This window comes from Elgaria multicarinata, chromosome 2 (genome assembly GCF_023053635.1).
Source record: "Elgaria multicarinata webbii isolate HBS135686 ecotype San Diego chromosome 2, rElgMul1.1.pri, whole genome shotgun sequence".
Classification (NCBI taxonomy): Eukaryota; Metazoa; Chordata; class Lepidosauria; order Squamata; family Anguidae; genus Elgaria; species Elgaria multicarinata.
In genome coordinates, this window is record NC_086172.1 from 128,817,888 (window position 1) to 128,840,492 (window position 22,605).

The 22,605-nt window shown below is 41.7% G+C and overlaps 2 protein-coding genes across 2 annotated transcripts in view; both read left to right on the forward strand.

Moving 5' to 3' along the window:
* TMEM87A (transmembrane protein 87A) overlaps positions 1-13,986 on the forward strand; it is a 38,829-nt gene extending 24,843 nt beyond the window's left edge. The window contains exons 14-20 of the mRNA XM_063117666.1: positions 362-420; positions 716-819; positions 1,518-1,591; positions 5,043-5,104; positions 7,688-7,740; positions 8,226-8,256; positions 11,521-13,986. Of these exons, the coding sequence (XP_062973736.1) occupies positions 362-420; positions 716-819; positions 1,518-1,591; positions 5,043-5,104; positions 7,688-7,740; positions 8,226-8,256; positions 11,521-11,562 (425 nt within the window). The 3' untranslated portion in view covers positions 11,563-13,986. The remainder of the gene's footprint in view (positions 1-361; positions 421-715; positions 820-1,517; positions 1,592-5,042; positions 5,105-7,687; positions 7,741-8,225; positions 8,257-11,520) is intronic.
* Positions 13,987-16,951: 2,965 nt separating this feature from the next.
* The window catches only part of VPS39 (VPS39 subunit of HOPS complex), a 32,305-nt gene continuing 26,651 nt past the window's right edge, over positions 16,952-22,605 (forward strand). The window contains exons 1-2 of the mRNA XM_063117671.1: positions 16,952-17,077; positions 18,630-18,695. Coding sequence (XP_062973741.1) covers positions 17,005-17,077; positions 18,630-18,695 — 139 coding nt within the window. The 5' untranslated portion in view covers positions 16,952-17,004. The remainder of the gene's footprint in view (positions 17,078-18,629; positions 18,696-22,605) is intronic.

The following is a 22,605-nucleotide window of genomic DNA, read 5'->3' on the forward strand; positions in this document are numbered from 1 at the left end:
TGGACAGAGCTTTCTTAATCTATAACTCTAGTATGCAGAGGCAAACATCTTATTATCTTAGGAAATCTAGTGAACTGAAACTACAAGAAAAGAATGGGTTCTGTAAAATAATGTAATTTCCTCAGGTTTTTTTACATTTTAGTTGGATAAGGAGCAAATACTCAAAAGTATAATTTTACTGCATGGTCAGAGAAATGCAAGCTGATGACAAGCCCAATAAATAAACATCTGTGGTTATAGATAATTTTAAAATAAGTAATTGAAAATATCTTAAAGAAGAGTTCTGTACTTGCTAATGTTTTACCATCTCTCTCCCTCCCTCCCTCCCTCCCACCCCCCTCTTGTGTTTTTAAACCCTTAGCATCTGTTGTTTTTATCATCTGGACAACTTTGAAATTCAGGCTGGTAGATTGTCAGTCGGTAAGTTTGGATTCTCTCCCACCCCTGCCCCCAAATTGCCATTAAAGTATATTTTTGTTCTGATAAGTAGCTAGCTTAGTGGTAGAGCACATGCGTTGCATTCAGAAGGCTGCAGGCTCAATCCCCAGTATCTCCAGGTAGGGCTAGAAGAATTCCTGCTTGCAGCTGTGGAAGGCTGCTGCTATTCAGTAATTTAGGATGGATTCTTTGCTGTTTCTGTTGCTGAAAAAGTTGGTATTTCTTCTATAACAATTGAGTGGTGCTTCCTTTGCATATCTTGCATTTCTTTTAACAGGATTGGCAGGAGCTGTGGGTGGATGATGCCATCTGGCGGCTTTTGTTTTCAATGATACTTTTTGTCATCATGGTTCTTTGGAGGCCGTCTGCCAACAACCAAAGGTATAAAATTCATTATGTTATTTGAACCTACTCGTACACTGCGCTCAACATCTAAGGACCTCCTCCGAGTGCCTACTCTGAGGGAAGCTCGGAGGATGGCAACAAGGGAGAGGGCCTTTTCAGTGGTGGCCCCCCAATTATGGAATGATCTCCCCAATGAGGCTCGCCTAGCGCCAACATAGTTATCTTTTCGGCGCCAGGTCAAGACCTTTCTCTTCTCCCAGGCATTTAACAGCATTTAACAACATATGCTAAATTTGTTTTTGTTTTTTAATAGACCCCAGAACTGTTGTTGTTTAAAATGGATACTGTTTATACTGTTGTTTTTTATATATTTTTGATGGTTTTAAATTTTTTATACTTTTTTTTTAATGCCCACTGTTTTTAACTTTTGTAAACTGCCCAGAGAGCTTCGGCTACGGGGTGGTATATAAATTTAATAAATAAATAAATTAAAAGACAACATTTATATGCATGCCCTGTAGGCCCGTGAGTCCAAAGCACTCTGGTATTTCTGGTATCCAGTAAATTTCCTTTCAGATTTAGAAATATAAATATAATAAATGTATTTATATGTATTTATATTATATTTAGAAATATAAATATAATAAATGTTGAAAGAGACCTACAGAAAATGTTATATATTTGGTCCAGTGCAACAGCCATTTGTTTCTTGATTTATTTTGTCTTTCTAAAAGATTTGCTTTTTCACCGTTGTCTGAGGAAGATGAGGACGATGAACAGAAGGAGCCAATGCTGAAAGAAAGCTTTGGTAAGAAGAAAAAGTTTCTGCTGCATAGATACAGTTTTTGTTTTAAATTGGTGCCTCTGTAGCTTTACAGACATTTCTACATTATCGCTGATATCTCATGACACCCTAGGATTTTGCTAGCTTCGGTTTCTGTACACTTTGGTTGCATTCTTATGGCTACTAAAAATGTTGTAAAAGACAATTATCTTGCATTCTTGTCCCAAAAAGATTAAGCTGACACAACTTTTATTTTCATGGAGTAGTCCCACCAGCCTTTGCATGGCAGAGAAATTCAGACAGTAGTTGAAAAGATAAATGTTCTTAAATTGTTATCATCTCTTCATTACATGGAGAAGACATAGTAAGAAGTATTCATATTTAACAACCTTCCAAAGTTTAACTTTGATAGGTAGTAAAGAAATTTGCCCTCAGTTCCATCAGAAGGGCCTTTTGGATTGAGATGGAAGAGGACATGACTAAAACATTATTCCTCATGATATCTGACCTAACTCCACACACAATTACTTGCAATATGTTTGTTGTATTTGTGCTTTGTTGCTACGATTACATCTGAATGCCTGTGGTAGTAGTAGGCCCCGGGCCTCTTTGACTGTTGGGTTATCTTTTCAGGGGAGAGGGGCTGTAGCTCCTCAGGCTCCTGTATCTGGTGAGGGCTCTAGTTAAGCACCCAAGCTGCTAGGCCTGTCTTTGCTCCTCTTGTCCAGCATTGGCAACTTTTATGGCCAGAGAGACCTGTTGCTGGCTGTGGAAGGTACCATTGCTATTGGTCAAAAGAAGAGCAGAGTTGGCCTGGAGAACTAGCCCTATGTGCCACATAATAGATCAATGCCAATGGTTTATCTTAGAGGTGTGCAGAGTGGGTCTTCTCTGCTCTGAAATTTGGGGCGCAGCTCCATTGAGCGCGTTCTCTACTCCGATTTTCGGAGGAGGTCCATCTCTCCGCACTGCCGGATTATTTGTCGGGAAAACTGCTCCGTTTTCAAAGAACCATGTCAATGGGAATTAACAAAACTGCATACATCTCCATCATTTTTAAAGATAAAAAGATGGGAATTTTTAAAAGTTTGACAGCTCAGCTCAGCTCAGCTGTCAAAAGTTTGACAGTCAGCTGTTCCATTAGCCTATGGCAGTTAACAAAATGCTTACATCTCCGTCATTTTTAAAGATAAAGAGATGACACTTGGCAGCACTTTTAAAGATAAAGAGATGAAACTTTTAAAGATAAAGAGATGGGGGTGTCAAGGGGAAAAATAAAAAAATCCTAAAAATCACAGATGAAGGAATCTGCTTCAAACTTGGCATGCCTAAAGCTCTCTGTAAGAGCTAGTATCGTGCCAAGTTTCATCTTTTTAGCTTTTAAAATAACAGCTGTAAGCATTTTGGTGAATTGCCATAACCTATAATGAAGCGGTTATCTGAAAACAGGACGGAGCTCCAAACAACTTTTGCTCCACACCGTGGGTATCCAACGGTTTTAAAAACATCCCCGAACCGCACTGAAAGTTTGGAGCTACATTGGAGCACTGTTGGACCCACAGATTTTTGGTGTGGTGCGCATACCCCTAGTTTCTCTGATATCTTGTCCCTTTTTCTCTCTCCCAGGAATTGCCTCTCCAGAAGCCTATCTCCAGTTTGTTTGTTTATTTATTTATTTATTTATTTATTACATTTTTATACCGCCCAATAGCCGAAGCTCTCTGGGCGGTTCACAAAAATTAAAACCATCATAAAACAACCAACAAGTTAAAAATACAAATACAAAATACAATATAAAAAGCACAACCAGGATAAAACCACGCAGCAAAATTGATATAAGGTTAAAATACAGAGTTAAAACAGTATAATTTAAATTTAAGTTAAAATTAAATGTTAAAATACTGAATGAATAAAAAGGTCTTCAGCTGGCGACGAAAGGAGTACAGTGTAGGCGCCAGGCGGACCTCTCTGGGGAGCTCATTCCACAACCGGGGTGCCACAGCGGAGAAAGCCCTCCTCCTAGTAGCCACCTGCCTCACTTCCTTTGGCAGGGGCTCACGGAGAAGGGCCCCTGTAGATGATCTTAAGGTCCGGGTAGGTACATATGGGAGGAGGCGTTCCTTCAAATAACCTGGCCCCAAACCGTTTAGGGCTTTAAATGTCAATACCAGCACTTTGAATCGGGCCCGGACCTGGACTGGCAGCCAATGAAGTTGTAAAAGGACTGGCGTAATGTGATCTCGCCAGCCAGTCCCTGTTAGTAAACGGGCTGCCCTGTTTTGTACCAGCTGAAGCTTCTGGACCGTTTTCAAAGGCAGCCCCACGTATAACGCATTGCAGTAATCCAAACGAGAGGTTATCAGAGCATGGATAACTGTAGCTAGGCTATCACTGTCCAGATAAGGGCGCAGTTGGTATATCAGCCTAAGCTGATAAAAGGTGCTCTTTGCCACTGAGTTCACCTGTGCCTCAAGTGACAGTTCTGGATCGAAGAGCACCCCCAAACTACGGACCCGATCCTTTAGGGAGAGTGCAACCCCGTCCAGGACAGGGCAAACATCACCTCGCCGGACAAATGAACCACCCGCTAACAGTACCTCCGTCTTGTCTGGATTGAGTCTCAGTTTGTTAGCCCTCATCCAGTCCATTACCGTGCCCAGGCACTGGTTCAGAACAGTCACTGCCTCACCTGGGTTTGATGAAAAGGAAAGGTAGAGCTGGGTGTCATCCGCATATTGATGACACCTCAGTCCACATCTCCGGATAACCTCCCCCAGCGGCTTCATGTATATGTTAAACAGCATAGGGGATAAAATAGAGCCCTGCGGAACCCCATGGCTTAGGAGCCACGGCACAGAGCAATAATCCCCCAGCACCACCTTCTGGAATCGGCCATCCAAGTAGGAGCGGAACCACTGCAACGCAGTACCTCCAACTCCCAGTTCAGACAACCTATCCAGAAGGATACCATGGTCGATGGTATCGAAGGCCGCTGAGAGGTCCAGGAGAACCAACAGGGTCGCACTCCCCCTGTCTCTCTCCCGACAGAGGTCATCCCACAGGGCGACCAAGGCAGTTTCCGTTCCAAAACCAGGCCTGAAACCCGATTGAAATGGATCTAGATAATCCGTTTCATTCAAGAGTGCCTGGAGTTGTCCTGCAACCACCCGCTCAAGCACCTTGCCCAGGAAAGGGATATTAGCCACCGGCCTGTAGTTGTTAACATCCTCTGGGTCCAGATTAGGCTTCTTCAGGAGTGGTCTAATTACCGCCTCTTTTAAAGAGGCCGGCACCATTACCGTGGTGTTTATTACCTCCCCTCCTAGTTGATCTTTTATCCTATTCTGGGCATGGCAAAGGAATAAAATGTTGGGGACCTCCTACTATGTATTCTAATTTAAACATTTATAATCTTTAATTGTTCCCTTCCTGGTGGCATAGTTGAATGAGCTTTTTTTCCTGGTATTCTGCACAGAGGGAATGAAAATGAGAAGTTCAAAACAAGAATCAAATGGAAATCCTAAGGCCAACAAACCAGTAAGTTTGATTTTCTCATAGTTTGTGTTGGAAGAGGTGGTTGAATTTATGAGAACATTGCTTTAAGATGCAGACTAGATGGTGTATTACTCCTAAGAAACTGCACAAAATATATAATACAACTGTTGCCAAATTTTAGAAATGTTAAAAAAGAAGAGAATTGTGATAAGGCTAAGACATACTGGAAGAAAGTAAGATGCTAATGTGATGTCCTGTGCCCACCTGTGTCATCTTGGCTTCCCTGGAGACTCCCACAAGCTACCTGACAGGACTATCCATGCCACTAGCACTCAGGACCACTCAATCCCCCCTGTGCTGATGATGTGTGTGAGGGTTTTGGCCTACTGGTGCTGCTCCTGTCTCGCCTTTATTCTTTAGGCTCCAGAGCTACACAGCCCAGCAACCTAGCCCTCAGTTTCCCATTCCGCTGCCACCATTAATTGATCCCTCCCCAGTCACTCCTCCACAGACCACACCAGTTGTTCTTAAGTGTAATTAGAATTTATTAACGTAAGTAAGTGCGTGTACATAAGCTTATTGGTTTCCTCAGTTCAGATGCGTATGTTTACAAGGTTCTAAGTGTATTGGTTTCTGTCAGTTCTTTTTTACAAGGTTCCACTATATAATACTACTGTACTCAATGTCAGTAACCCACACCAAACCTTTCTATTCAGTATCTGCCTCTGACAGAATCATACACGTCAGTTCTCAACTTCTCTTCACAGAATCCTAACCCACACTCTCTCACTCACTTAACTGTCTTGCTGTCAGCTCAGACTCCCTATATAAAGTGCTACATTTCTCTAACTCCTCCCACTCTCACACAGCCAATCCAAGAACTCCCCCTCCACCTTCCAATCAGCACTCAGGCATTCAACCCCCCCTTACAAACCCAACCTGGGATACAAATCGTAAGTACATTGAAGGCTACTTATTACCTGGAACTTCATGCATAACAAACAATAACTTGACAAATATTTACATTTAATACATAATAGGTAGCTGAACATCACAGCTATACAATTGATAACCCATATAAACTGGGACTTATATCTGTTGTTTTTATTAAATCATACCAAAATGTTACCAGTACCATATCATGAAATCATCTCATACATGATCCTTTATGACAAGAATATGTTATGTTAAGACAGAAAAGATCTGTCTTAACATAACATGTTAAGACAGAAAAGGTCCTATAACTTTCAGCATTCCCCAGACAGTCCTGGGGCATGTCTGCACCTAAAGGTGTAGAGGGAGGGAGGATGACTGCGAACATACCTCCTTCCACGATCCTCCCCCGGTGTCTTGACAGCCGCATGACATCCCGGAAGGGAAGAGGGATGTCATGGCCACCATCCGCCCCCCTGGAACCAAGGCAGAGCACAATTGCGCCCCAGCGCATGTAAGTTAAAAGAACAACAACAGCAACCCTTTGAACTGTTCCCCCCACCCAGCCCGATGGGCACGAACTGCCCCCGCGCAGCTCTGTGCCCATTTTAAGAGCCCCGCTACTTGTGGGGAGGAAGGAAGAAGCCAGGATTGTGCGCCACACCTCCTGAGGTCCTCAGGATGGTCCCGGGACTGTGGGGAAAATCGGGATAACTGGGCAATGAGTTGTCCCGTGAAAATGGAGGGGTCATCCCTGGCTGCCCCCGGGATCCCCTGTGCATCATTTGGACGCACAGGGACAATCTAAGGACGACCCCGGGGAAAAAGGCTGGTGTAGACATGCCCCTGGAAGTTGTAGGACTCTTTTTATGTCTAAGCATGCATAGGATTGTGTTCTAAATTTTGGAAAGTGATTTCCATATCTATTTCAGTAGAATAGGAAAATAAAAATATATGAAAAATCTCTTATGTTCAAATTAATTAAGGGTGCAATCCTAGCGGGTAAGTCACAAGTGTCTGACCTTGGAGGGAAGACAGAACACAGAGGGGATCCTCTCTCCTGATTCCTTCTGCCTTGCAGTTTTCGTTTAGACGCTCAATTTTGAACATCTAGCTGGGGCGCTTCGGAGCAAAGTGGAGGAGGAGGCTTGATGCATAAGGAGCTGTATAAAGGAGCTTCTGTGGTCTCCTCCCCTCCCAGCATGCCCCGTTTTGCCCTCTCTGTGCTCCATTCCTGAGTGCGGATGAGCCAGTGCAGAGAGAGCTGGACTGGCTACGAGGGACCAGGGGATGGGGCGGAGCGAGCGGTTCCTAGAAAGAGACCAAAAAATCCTATGGCCATCTAGACAGTGTCTAGTAGCCATAGGATTGCTCCCTAACTATATTAGAATTAAAGCAGTACAAATAGTTTATAATTTACTTTTTTTCAAAATTGGAAATTAAATACTGGTGAAAGAAGGCACTTTGGATATTACACATTTATTTAACATGTTTTAAAAAGGAAGGGATGGATGACAAATATGGTTAACGAGGTGTTCTACAAGAAAAAATATATACACAGCATATTTTGGTGGTTTAATGTTTTATTGTGTTAAAAAATAGCCAACTGTTTTGAGGGGAAAAAAAGGGTGTGATGTTATTTTCAAGTTAAGCAGTCATCCACTAATCACATGCTTTTTTTTAATGTGGCAGGAAGATGATTTAAAATGGGTAGAAGAGAATGTTCCTTCTTCAGTGACTGATGTGTAAGTACATGTAGTTTGACTTTTATTGATGGCTGATATACTGGAAGCAAAAGCATGGAAAATAGTTATTAGAATATAAGTATGTTGCTAGTTGTATTCTACAATTTGTGTGGATTTCAAGATTCTGCCTGTGGGCTGCCAGCTACTAGTTCCTAATGTGCACTACCCATCCCTAATATGCATCTAGCAATATGCTTATACTCTAAACCACTTATTTCTGGTTTATAACATGCTGCTACCTGTGGTTGAAACCAGTGATATTTCCTGCTGGTCTATATAGCTGAAAGGGACCATTGCTAATTTTGCTTGTTCTATTAAAGAAATATACTAGGTTTTCTCTAATTGTGTGCTTTCTCTTTTACTGTGCTCTGAACTTTCATTTGCAAAATATACTTCTGTGTATGTGCGATACTCCAGATTAGCGTAATAATGATAATGGCCAGCATTAATTGTTGTGTGTGTGTTTTCTCCCCCTCTCAATGCAGTGCTCTCCCAGCGCTTCTGGATTCAGATGAGGTCAGTAAACACGCCTTAAGCAACAATTCAAGTCCTGTGATATGACAGAGAAGTCATGAGCCAAGGATTAAGGAAATGATTTCTTCCTCTTAAAAACTGAAATGCTTTTAACTATTTCAGTCAGTGCATCAGGGAACTAACAAAGGCAAAAAAAGAATTACTGATAAATATTTAAGTCTAAGTTTTTATATGATACATCTACTTTAAACAGTTTTACAATCTTTTCATAAAGCTGTCATTTAAAGTTTTACTTAAGTACATTTAGATTCTGCTTTTTTGACAATGAACTCAAGGCATTTTACAGTTGAAAATAATGTCTTACAATTTAAAAGACACTGTATAAAAGGGAAAAGGGTATGGGAGGAAAGAGAAATTAAGAAGATTCAGGCTTCCAAATCTAATTGTTCTGTCTCTATTGAGAAGAAGTTGTGTAGTTAAATAAGGGTTGAACTAAGTGTTAATTGCAAACACCTATTTCCAAGCCTGTGTTTGCCAAGATAATGGTAATGCAGGGCTGGGAGGAAAATCTGTGGGAGAGAGGTGCTTAACCCCTTCCCTACCAGTAACTTTCCTCTGCAACCCCACCCCTGTTTTTCTTGCAGTTAAGCTTAGTTTTAGTTTTGGAACCCAGCTGCAGGGAAAAAATCAGTCTGAAATGGATGAGGAAAGAGTATTTGCAAGAGAAACAGTGAGCACCCTCCTCTTACCTGCTGGTTTTCTCCTGCAAGCTTTTCTCCTTAACCTACATTAGCATATTGCAGGATACACCAACTTGGGAATGCCGTTTCCCTCATAACATTTAGTGTTTCAGTGTAGTTCAGATATGGCTTGTTCAAGCCATGTTCTCATTGAGACCTGCTGCCTGGCAACAGCCTGAAAGGGAAGATTTGCTTCCATCATGGACTGAGCAAGTGTTGTCCTACTCCCCCACCCCACCCCCAGCATTCCTTTATCTCAGAAGTTTTAAGTGGGAACTGCTGCCATACCGCTGCTAGCTTTCACTAAGGGAGTTGTGTTGAGCATCTTCTGTTGAAAAGGATAAAAAAAATAGTAAACAAATAAATTTGGAGTAGGCAGCCTTTCAAAATCCATCTGCATGTGAGCAGTTCAGAGCTCTGATAAGCATGATCTATCACTTCCGTGACAGCCCACTGCATGGGAAGAAAGGGAGGGGGCAGAAAGTGAGAGAAATGAGAGTGGCAGAAAGAGAAAAGGGGTGACCCACTCACCTTTGATTCTGGCCCTGCTCATGCTGGCATGCAGCCCCTGACATATAACTCAGGAAGGATTGCAGCCCTTGAAAGAAGAAAGTTTTACCACCCCTGAAATAAATAAGGGAAGTCTTGCCTTCACGGCCTGAGCAAGTTCTCCCTTGACTCAGGCATCCTCAGTGGAAAATCCTGCCTAATACGTAGTGGCCACCAGAGGACGAGGGCTGGAAATGCTGCCTGAACAATCTTGGCACCACATTTATTTCAGGACAGCATGTTATTTCTGTCCCTGATATTTATGAATGCAAAGTTATTGTGAGAATCTTTTGAAAGCTACTTTGAGAGCCTCTTGGGGCCATAAAGCAGACTTACCTCTTCACCTAGCACATAGTTTAAACTATGGAATTTGCTACCACAAGATGGTAGTGATGGCCACTAACTTGACTGGTCCATGTCCTGAGAATCTAAATGATGACAGTGGGGAGAAGGCACTACAGAGAAGAGAGGGAGAGGCAGTGGTAGCAAACAGCAGAAATGGTGACAGCGAAAGTAACAAAGCCCTCTAAGCATTTAACTACTTCTTAGTCCTCATTCCTCACCCCAAAAAGGACTAAGAAGTTAAATGCTTAGTGGGCTTTTGAGGTGGGATGTGAAGGAAGAATGAGAGACAACACTACTGAGGAGTTCTAGAAGCTCTAAGCATAAAGGGTGGAAAGGGAGAATGGATAGAATCATCTGACAAAATATGACTTTCAGACAGTTGAGGTGGTAGAACTTGATGAGTTCATGGGAAATTAGGGCAGTTAAGGTGGGGCAAGGCTGTAGAAATTTAAGAGGTACTTCCAGATGAAGCTTTTATGGTGCCAGGGCTCTGCCTGATTCTCAATCTTTTACAGGGTGTCTAGATCCTTGTGTAACCCTCCTGCATTTTCCCACTGCTTCACAGCTTGTATTTTTTCTTACTGTGAAAAATGTTTTCATTAGGATGCAGTAGAATGGGAAGCCATTGTATGGATTTAAGGAAAAACATCCCAAAATGACGAGAAGTAGATGAAACTCCATTAGGTTAATTCTGAGCATGACATGTGTCCTAAACCCGTAAGCATTTGTAGAGTTTTCCTAGAAAGGAAGGTCATTTTTCTCACATTTCCTGTTCAGTTTCTGATGTGAGACATGTATGGTTACAATTTGTACTTAGTGTAGGGTGACCATATGAAAAGGAGGACAGGGCTCCTGTATCTTTAACAGTTGCATAGAAAAGGGAATTTCAGCAGGTGTCATTTGTATATAAGGAGAACCTGGTGAAATTTCCTCTTCATCACAGCAGTTAAAGCTGCAGGAGCTATACTAGAGTGACCAGATTTAAAAGAGGGCAGGGCACCTGCAGCTTTAACTGTTGTGATGAAGAGGGAATTTCACCAGGTTCTCCATATATACAAATGACACCTGCTGAAATTCCCTTTTCAATACAACTGTTAAAGATACAGGAGCCCTGTCCTCCTTTTCATATGGTCACCCTAACTTAGTGGCCTGGTTCAGGCAACACGCTAAACCATGCTGCTTAACTACAAAATGGTTGAGGGAATGCATTTGTGGTTAAGCAGCATGGTTTAGCGTGTTGTCTGAACCAGGCCATTGTGAGTTTCTGTTTAGTTTCAACATGGTAATGTCACTACAGTATGACTTTTACTTTTCATTTTCATGTGACAAATAGTTCTGAATGAGCTCCTGTGTGCTCAGTTCTGATATTTACCAAGTCCTGAAAACTTTTAAGTTTTATTTGATTTTCAGGACATGTTAATTTTAACTTGTACCCCAAAGGAGCATATTAACAAGAAACGTTCATCACGCAAATGATAAAAATTGCATTGTGTTGTCTTTACCATTCCAAAGATGAACATGAGAATTGGGCCTAGGTATAAGTGTTGTTAGAGAAAAAACATTTACTTAAAGAATGTTTGTGTGCTTTTAATTATGGGCATGTGCATTAGAATAATGTATTTTTTTTAAAGTGACATTTAGTCTTTTTGTGATCCATGTGTTAATCTTGTAGGAAAGAATGATCACACACTTTGAAAGATCCAAAATGGAATGAAGGAGAAAATAGTTTCCAGGACAAGGCTTTTTGCTGATGGAGAAGGAAGAAACTTATGTCTCCCTTGGAATGTTCCAGTGCTGCATTCTTCTGATATGTTCCATAATGTTTGGAACTGTACACTGTTCTCAGTGCGAGAATATTTTACTCGGGTCACTGTGGAGGGAATCACACACATGTTGGTAAACCAATGAACACATTTGAATTTGCATTGTTGCTGCAAGTGTGGTTTTTCGGCAATTGAAATGTTTTTTATTGCAGCACATTGTTACTTTTTAAATATTTAAGTCAAACTAAAACCGTTTAACAACTGCCTGAGGAACTATTAATTCAATATTACAGTGAAATCACATATGTTTTAACTACAGGGAGGGAGAAAATAGGACAAAGAGTTGAGAATGTTTTCCCCAAACTAGCAAGGGTGATCCACACACAAAGACAAGCTTCAGCTTATCAACAGTTTCCAACAATCCATGCACTCCATAAGGTGCTGCACACAGAAACACCTGTACACTGTGCCTGGGTCTATGCGTAGAGGATTAAATCCCAGCGTTCTCCAGTTCCCAGTGAGGAATTGGCATTGTCAGAGCTGTCAGAATCAACCATGTGTAAAAGGGCCTTGCACACAGTAGTGTGTCTGCAGTTTTCTGCTCCGTGCAAAAATCTGAGGATCACGGTCGGTGCCTTTCATTTTACTTAGATGCAGTAGCAGCTATTGACTGAAGATCTTGGTATCTGACTTGAGAAAGGCAGAGAACTTTAGAGAGAGCAAAAAGCTCTTGCTTATGGGAAAAAAATGAACATGCCGTGAGAGATGTTTTGGAAGGGAAGTTACGATTCCTAATGTTTTAAGCAAAATCAAGTGAAAATTTATTCACTCCACTGTATAGGAAAGATGGTCTATTTTAAGTTTTACGTACTTAGAGGCAATGATTGCTTAACTCTTAGTGTTTGTTGCACATCACGTTGCTGGCAATGGGGTGTGATCACGAGCAGTTAACTATTCAAATCAGAGCAACAAGTACTTAAATAAAAACACCCCAGCACCCAGCAGCTGTCTCTGACCAGTCCCATGCTTATCCTGTTCTTATATTGTTGTATTGAAACAACTCACTAGACTGAACTACCCCATACAGATTGTCTCTGAATCAGGCCTATACAAGTTATGTCCCGCTCCAGACATGTATCGTGGCCTGCCAAGTACTTGACAATCTTCCTGTTTTTGTAGTTCTAGATAGGCAACAAACTAGGAAGGTTATGAAGTCCCTGGTAGGCTGTTTAGCTACAAGTTGTATAAACCTGTTCTACGTTGTTAGGCTTAACACTATTATGCAAGATGTCCTAAATTTGCACATGCTTTACACATTAATGTGACCCCAAATAACAACTGTTCTCCATGCAGCTCTCAAATAGCTTCAGGAACAGGGCGGGTGGGTGTCTGCACCTGGCATCCTTGGACAGCTGCTGGATCTCCTGTGCCCTGGCAGAGCCCACTGGTGCTCTGGGTTAAATTTCCTATACAATGCCTCTGATATGTAGCATTGCTCTGGGGCACTGTGGGAAATTTAAAATGGCTCATAGCTGCCCTCCACTGCAGCCAGTTGAATGTCCATGGTCAAGAGTCCATCTATACATGAGGGGGCTCACCTGAGTACACTTTGGCAGGGGGCCCTTCAGATCCAGAGCCGGCTTGGAATATCTCATCCATACATCATGCATATCACTTCCTCATCCCAGCTCTGTCCTCATGTCTGCTCATACAAATGGGCAGAAGCACCTTGTCACATTTCCAGTGGCTCTGTCCAAGCATTCTCCCCTATCCCGTTCTCCCTTCGTAATTCTTTTTTGCCTCTCCTCCTCTCGCACCATGATCCGTACTGAGGAGCCATTTCTGACCACACTTCTATTAAATATTGAAAATTCAACTCCCTTACAGGATTTTGTAGGAAAGACACCTGCCCACCCCCAGAAAACTGAATCTTGCTGGGAAGATGATAAAGTCTTGCAAAAGGATCAAATTCCTTTTTTTTCTAATGATAAATATTTTCCTGCCATAATTTATGCAAATATGCTGTGCTGGAATATTTCTGTTCCAGGTGGTTGGGAGGAGGCTAGGGAAGAAAAGGGCTTAGTTTGTTTTTCAATTTGAAATTGTGTTTTTCCAATTTTAGAGCCACGATTTGGAATTTATCAATGTTATTTGACATATTCCTCCATCCAGGAAAACCTGGAATTAGGATTTCCCATGAAATTTTGAAATTTGCCAGAGTTTGAATTCTGCTTCCTAAAATTGTTTTAGCTGTACTTACTATGTATAAGTGGTTTGGTAATGGGTTTCCCTGTAACTTACAGGCACTTTTTTATTTGATTCAGTCTGAGTTGCAGATTTATGTTCTATACAATAAAATTCTTTTTTTTCTTAAAGTAGTGGAAGTCATTTTTTTTAAAGTATCTCTCTCTCCAGTCTCCATTATAAACATCTAAATTCCTTCCTTGAAAACACTGGGAGACCCTGCTCAGGGTATCCTCTCTTCATCTTCTCTTTGTAAGGTTAAACTTATGGGGATTTTTGTTTTATTAATGATTAAATTTGTATCCTGCTCTGCAGAATAGTTTTTCCTAGGGCAGCTTTCTCAGTTTTGACATCAAAACTTCAATATGCTGCTTCTTGTGTGATATGTCATTGTGAAACTAATGTATTTTCCCAGAAATCATAGTTAAGTTTAAGGCTCAGTAACCCTAAACAGTGGTTAATCAAAAACAAGTGAAAACTTCTAATCTCATAGGAGAAGGGAGCAGGAAGCATGCAAATTCTTCGGCTATGGGGCGGTATATACATGCAATAAATAAATAGTCTTGTTTCCATCACACAGTTTATTATGATGTCTGAATAGAACCACTGTATTTATTATTTCATTTAAAATATTTAATAGGCTGCTTTTAAGGGTAAAACTTCTCTTGAGATGTTTTCCAATAATCAGTTAAACTTCAGCAATACTCTGATACTGGAGGTAGCTGATAGCCATCAGGACTAGTAGCAGCCACTTATAGCCTTATCCTCCATGAATTTGTCCAACTCCTTTTAAATCTATCCAACATGGCCATACTATATCTTGTATTGAATTCCATAGTTTAATTATGTACTATGAGTTTTATGGGCTCATCCAGGACTCTAGTATTATGAGAAAGGGAGAAAAATGTCTTCCTTTCCACTTTCTCCACACCATGCATAATTTTGTTCACCTCTATCATGTTTCTCCTTATTCACCATTTTTCTAACCTAAACAGTCAGATGTTGTAACCTTTCCTCATAGGGGAGTTGCTTAGCCCCTTGATCATTTTAAGGCACAATCCTTTTCTGTAGACAGAAAAAAGTCCTACAACTTTCAGAATGCTGGGAGTTGTACAACTTTTTCTGTCAAAAACATGCAAAGGATTACGGCGTTAGTTGCTCTTTTCTGCACTTTTCCCAACTCTGCAATGTCCTTTTTTTTTTTAGGTGCGGTGACCAGGACTATACACAGTGTTCCAAATGTGGTTGCACCATAGATTTATATAAGGGCAGTATGATCTTGGCAGTTTTATTTTCAATTCCTTCCTAATTATGCCTAACATGGAATTTGTCTTTTTCACAGCAGTCACACAGTAGGTTGATATTTTCATTGAGCTGTCCACCAGAACCCCAAGATCTCTTTATATGTGAAGTCACTGTATATGTGAAGTTGGGATTTTGTCCCCACACGTGCATCACTTTAAACTTAGGCCTTAGCTAGACCTAAGGTTTATCCCAGGATCGTCCCGGGGTCATCCCTGCCTGCTCCCGGGATCCCCTGTGTGTCACTTACATGAACAGGGATGACCCCGGGATGATCCTGGGATAAACCTTAGGTCCAGCTAAGGCCTTACTTACATTGAATTGCGTTTTAATGCCCATTTTCCCACTCTGGAGAGATCCTTTTAGAGCTCTGCAATTCTTTTTTGTTTTTGTTTAAACCACCCAATTTGGTGTCATCAGGAAACCTGGCCACCTCACTGTACGCTCTTAATTCCAGATCATTTAGGAACTTCAAGCAATTAATACAAATAAAAAATTCTAACAATTACAGCTGAAATTGTGGACATTCCTTTGCAAGTAAGCAAAACTTGTAGCCAATGTTATTTTCATGAAGAGTTCGATGAAAGCAAAGTTTCTGTTGAAGAGGATGTCTCTAAATCCATCTTCTATGAGGAGAGAGACACGAAGGAAAAATAATTATTGGTCCAAATATATGTGTACATCTCTAAACACTGACTCAGGTTGGTGTACGGATTACCTAGACACCATAGTACTGGGAGGGGCATAGTTCCATAGCTGAGTATATGCTTTGTGGTGGGTCCCATGTTCAAGTGTTGGCACTTTCAGTTGAAAAATCCTAGGTAGCAGGGCTGGGAAAGGCAACTGACATGAAAGCTTGGAGAGCCATTATTTGTCAGTTTAACCTGCTGCCTTATTGGGCATTACGTTTATTACAAAAAGCATTTAGGTGTATTATTCATCCTCCTATTCAAGAAGTTACTTATTATTATTATTTATTTATATAGCACCATTAATGTACTTATGTCTGTTATATGGGTTGGAGGTTACTTTGAACATTCACACATTATAAACAGATAAATGCCATGACTCAGTCCCGGAAATATGAAATAACCTCTGAACATGTGCGGAGTTACTCTCTCCAGTAAGTAATCACAATAATAATAAATTTATTTCTTACCCGCCTCTCCATTTTGAACGAGGCGGGGAACAACAGAAAGTATAAAATACATAAAATACTGATTAAAAACATACTATACATTGTTAAAACATCCTAAAAGCATCCAGCTAGCCAAGAATACGAACAATGCCTCCTAGGAATAAAGCCTGTTTCACAACTAGGTCAGACAGATTTGAAATGACCGCTATCCTGTTCGTTTCGCGTACTGGAGCTGCCAGATGTCCCTGCTAAAGGATTGCCCAGTTTGGCTCCCCCTTGTTTTAAAGGCCAGGCTTCAAAACGCATGAGATGTCTTTGAAAATACGAGCCTTATCAGATAATTAAAAGTGGCTGTATAACGCAGGGTCTAAGGCTGGTCTGCCTGGAGCAGGCTTTTGCCATCGACAGGGAGCAGCCGCCCCCGTGAGCTCCAACGAAACCGTCCCTGCCAGGGGACGCTGCTGAGGGGAGAGTGCTGGGTGAGGAAGGCCGGCTCCAGGAGGCTTCCCGGAGGTGGAGCCTGGCCGCGGAAGTGAAGAGGGAGCCGGAAACGTCGCGGCCGGCCTGCCTGGCTCGAAGGAGGCTCCCGCGGCCGCCGCTGGTGCTCCTGGGCTAACTCTTGCGGGGTGTCGCAGCCGGGTCCCTTCGCGGTGGGCCGCGGCAGTCACGTCCTTTTCGGGCGGGAGTGAGCAGGCCCTGCGCCGCCACCATGCACGACGCCTTTGAGCCGGTGCCGATCCTGGAGAAACTGCCGCTGCAGATCGACTGTCTGGCTGCATGGGGTGAGTGAAATGAGCTCATCGCGTTGGGCGCTTCTCGCTTTCGCCCTTCTCCAGCCGCCCCAGGTTGCGACTGGGCGCCCTGCTCCCCCTGCCCCGCGCTCGCACCTCATGAGCTTCACGCCACATATACAAGATTGCCCCTTTTGGTACCCACCAGCCTTGCCCAACCTGGCGCCCCCCTATGTTTTGGACATCCACTCCCATCAGTATGGCCACTGGTCAGGAATGCTGGGAGTTGTAGTCCAAGATATCGGGAGGGCGCCAGGTTGGGGAAAGTCTACTTTGTGCCCTCTCCTGGTTGTGTACTCGCAGCCGCCAAAGTGGGTTAGTATCTCAGTTTTTGTGTCCCTCTTCCACCAAGAGGGAGAGAGAGCGAGAGAAACCTCCCCTGTTGTTCCTTCTGGATGATGGTGTGACAAGTTTAAATAGTTTTTAGAGGGGTAGCCCTGATAGTCTGAGACAGCAAAAGTAGCAGAGTTAAAGATAAATATATTTATTCTGGCATAAGCTTTCATGTACTTCACCAGATGCCAATAGGGAAATTCACTTAAATAGTTTAAATAGAGAAATCTTGACTGGACCCCTTAAAGGTTACTTCGCATTTTGTACTTTGCATGTTTACAGTCCGCCACGTGGTAAAATGGGATGGGTCTGATGAATGGATCATGTGTCAGAGGTGCGGGACCATTCCAGAGGTGCAGGGCCACTGTGGAAAAGACCCGCTCTTGTGTGCTTGCCCACCTGACTGCTCTCAAAGGTGGGAAAGTAAGAATGGCTTCTATTGCTGTTCTTAAAGTGCAGGGAGGCTTATATAGGTGAAGGAGGTCCTTCAAGTAGTTTGGTCCCAAAGTATTTTCATTTCGCATTGGTTCAATTGATTGCAGTGGATTTATTTGTTTTGGATTTAAAAAAGTAAGCTTTTATAGAAAATAAAAGCTTTTATACTTATAGGTGTGATTGAGCAAAGATAAAGTTTGTTGCATTGGGGTTGGGAGAAAGGAAGATGAGAAGTAGAGCAGCATCAAATGTTACAACATTCCTACATGGGAAGCACTGTGGTACAGGAATCAAAAAGTGTGAAAATTGTGTGTTTTCATGTGGCAATTGCATGCCTATTTTGCTCTGTACTTATTCATTTGGAAGCTGTGGTAAATGACAACTTCTCAGTGTGTGTGTGTGTGTGTGTGTGTGTATGCTGTCATGTAGGATGTTGTGCGTTTTCCTATTTGGACAAGCTTCCAGTGTACAAAATTAATAATTAATACATTTTCTTAGAAAATTATAGCACTGGAAAATGTTTTACCCCATATCATTTATATTTGGAAACCAATACCATTGAAACCCATGGAACTTACTTCTGAGTAAATATGGTTAAGAAAGGAGTAAAAGTATTGACAAATTGCACTTGCTTCAGGGTTGTGTAGGGGGCCCATGTGGTCTTCATTATTTAGAACTTTCCACTGTGAGATGTAATAAGGCTTAGAGAAATTATGCTTCTATAGAAGAAATAGGATATTGTTGGGTCTAATAGAAGTGTTTGCTCTTTTTACAGAGGAATGGCTCCTCGTCGGGACTAAACAAGGACATCTTCTTCTATACAGAATTCAAAAGGAAACTGGTGGGTTTGTAAAGACTTAGCCAAGCTTTTGTATATTACATTCTTATGCTGCAGCTCTTCATTGACTTGACATCTTGAGCACCGCAGAGTGTATTTGCTTAACTATATTTTAAGACTGCTTTGCACAGTTTTCTGCATGTAAATGTTCATATGTGGTGGTGGAGGAGTGTGTGTGGGAGCCTGGGACTTGCTCAAGTTCCATGCTATGTGTAAAGCTTAAATACTGAAGGACTATATTAACTGTCTCTAAAGGCAGACTCCTATAGATATTTAGACAGAAAATGTCCTACAACTCTCAGCTTTCCCTAGTCAGCCATACTGGTTGGGAATAGTGGGAGTTCATAGGATTTTTTTTGTCTAAGCCTGGATAAGATTGTGCCCTAAATGTTGGTCACTGTAGCATTTCTTCCTCTCATGAAACTTAAACAGTCCAAAATCCCTAAAACCCAAACTCTAATGGCTCAAGTGTGCCAACTAAAGTAGATCAGAAGTTGCTCGAAAGCAATAACCACTGTGGACTGGCTCAGATTTGTGCAGTCTAATAGTAGTGAGGGTTAAACTAGATGTGAAGATGATCCCGCACTGATAGTTGTGTGATCATTTTTTTATATATTGTGAATTGGAGCTGTAGGATGAGGATCTGGATTGGGACCAGGGTTGAGGGAGACAAAGGCCTAATCTACATCAAGCAGGATATTGCACTATGAAAGTGGTATGAAAGTGGTATATAAGGCCATAGCTAGACGGGGCGAAATCCTGGGGTGATCCCTGGGATCGTCCCTATGCGTCCACATGATGCACAGGGGATCCCGGGATCAGGGAGGGATGATCCCTCCCTTGCCCTGGGATCTCGCTCTCCCCTTTAGTCCTGGTTTTTCCGCGTTCTTGGGCTGAACCCGAGACCGCGGAACGTGTGACCAGGCGCCGCGAGTTGACCCAGCTCCTCTCAATTCCTTGCACGGGAGCCGTGCACGGGGTGCAGCGCTCCTCAGAATCACTGTGCCCATCAGGGGTAGGGTGCGGGGAGCGGGGAAAATAATTTAAATTAAAAAAATTACCTTTTGCGCACGAGTGTTTGTGCGCTGCTGGCCCTTTAACAAAAAAAATGGTGTGTGCAATGCCTCTCCTTCTGAGGTTGTCATGCGTCGCGTGTAAACAGGGGAAGGATCTCGTGATAAACACATCACGTGATCTTCCCTCCTCCATCATGTGCTAACAGGTAGGTCTAGCTAAGGCCTAAGAGGCAGGAGCCACACCAAGCAGGATATAGCACTATGAAAGCAGTATATGGTATGTGTCAATGGGCCCCAACAGTTGTCAGTGCACTTCAATACCGCTATAAAGCAGTACTGTGGCTCCTGCCTTTTATTTACCTCTTTCATACCGCTTTCATAGTGCAATATCCTGCTTGGTGTAGATTAGGCCAGAGAGATAAATCCCTCCTCCTGGCCCACCGGGGTTCTGCTCTCAATTGTCCCTCTCCAGCTGCTGTTTACTGAACAAAAAGCAATCATGCAACTATCAGTTGGACAATTATCATCACATCTGGTTTGGCCATGGGGATCACAAAGAGCAAACATCACTGAATGAATAAATTTGTCAGTTACAGAACAATTTAATCAAGAAGCACAGGGTTGCTCTTCATTTCAATTTCGTATCCTCCACAAATGGTTTGTGCTTTATTTATTTTATTTTATTTATTAAATTTATATACTGCCCCATAGCCGAAGCTGTCTGGGCGGTTTACAAAATTTAAAACCTGGACATTAAAAAAAAAGTATACAAAATTTTATACCATAAAACTATATAAAAACAACAGTATAAAACAGTATCCATTTTAAACAACAACAGTTCTGGGGTCCATTAAAAAAACAAACGAACTTAGCATATGTTGTTAAATGCCGTTAAATGCCTGGGAGAAGAGAAAGGTCTTAAGAGAAACATCCTAAGCCAATTGTGTACTCCTTCTGTTCTTTGAATCTCTTTTCCATTCTGGTTGGGTAATGGAGCTTTACTGTATTTTACGATCGGGTATAAATGTAAAGAAACATCAGACTCAGATACAGGCCTATGCCTGTGTGCAGAAACCAACCTATAAAACACAATTTGGTGTGCTATAGATTAACAGAAAGGTTAAAAAGGTGCTTTTCTTTACTTCAGCTACACTGGCAGCGTTTTTTCTCAGATGTTGTCTTTATGTTGCCCTAAGTTAAGATACACTGAAAGCCATTTCATACAGCTAGTTTTGAGTGAAAGAATCTCTTCAAGGTGTCTTTTCCTCTTAATTTTCAAATGATAATGTAGTTTTGTGAGAGTATCCTCACATAATAAAATTGCAGGTTTATTTATTTAGTTCATTACATTTCTATACCGCCCAATAGCCAGAGCTCTCTGGGCGGTTTACAACAATTAACCCCCCAAAATACAGCATCAAATATTTATTGTTTTTAAAATATTTATTGTTCTATACTGTATGTTTTTATCAGTACGCCACTCTGAGATCTTAATGCTATAGGGCGGGATATAAATGTTTTAAATAAATAAATAAATAAATAAATACAGTATAAAAGCTTAAAACTGCAGTATAAAACTAAAAGCCAAATAAAACCTATCAGCAATACAGAGATTTCAAATACAATAACAGATTTAAAACCAAAGAACAGTTTACTTTATATTGAAAAAAATTACAATATGGGTTGCTTGCACAAATCTCTGCACAAATAGCCTAAGTTTACAGTGTCTAAGGGTGCAATCCTAGACAAAATAAAGCCCCAGCATTCCCCAGCCAGCTGTGGCCAATGGTCAGGGATCATAGGATTGCACCCTAAAACAGAGGTGGGGAACTGTGTCCCTCCAGATATTATTGGATTTCAACTCACATGAGCCCCAGCCAGCATGGCTGTTGGTCAGGGATCATGGGAATTGTAGTCTGGAGGGCCACAGGTTGCCCACCCCTGCCCTAAATGTTGAGAAACAATGGGGAGATGCACGGAAAAGGCAAATTTATTATTTATTACATTTTTTTATTTTATTTATTACATTTTTATACCGCCCAATAGCCGAAGCTCTCTGGGCGGTTCACAAAAATTAAAACCACAATAAAACAACCAACAGGTTAAAAGCACAATTACGAAATACAGTATAAAAAGCGCAACCAGGATAAAACCACGCAGCAAAATTGATATCAGATTAAAATACAGAGTTAAAACAGTAAAATTTAAATGTAAGTTAAAATTAAGTGTTAAAATACTGAGTGAATAAAAAGGTCTTCAGCTGGCGACGAAAGCAGTACAGTGTAGGCGCCAGGCGGACCTCTCTGGGGAGCTCGTTCCACAACCCGGGTGCCACAGCGGAGAAAGCCCTCCTCCTAGTAGCCACCTAGTAGGCCTCCTAGTAGGCCTCCTAGTAGCCTCCTAGTAGCAAAGGTGGCAAACAAATGAGAGAGATGAGGGTAACAAAATGATTATGAGCAGATTCAGTTATATATGGCTAGGCTTTGATTAATGATGCTATTAATGAATTGCGGAAATCAATGCAAGGAATGGAAGGGTGGCGCTTGCTTCCTCTTTGAGCCATGTCTGTATACCACCTCAGAGAAACCCATTGTTGGTTTTGTGATTCATTGCTTTAGCTTGCAGGAAGCCTAGCTCCTTTTGGGGAAACTGAGCTGAATTTATTCTCAATCACCTTAGCCAGTCAAATCATGCTAGTTTTGAGTTGCTTTTGTCTCACTTGGTAAATTTCTCCCCCTTTTTGCATCAACATCAGGAGAGGTTACGACATCAGAAAGTGGCTGTAAGTTTGTATCCATAAACCTCCTTTAAACCCTTGTGGCGAAGTGTTTTTATTCTTTGTCCCTCCTTCAGTGCTTCCTAGAGTTTTTATTTGCTAGCCTTTGATATAGATAAAG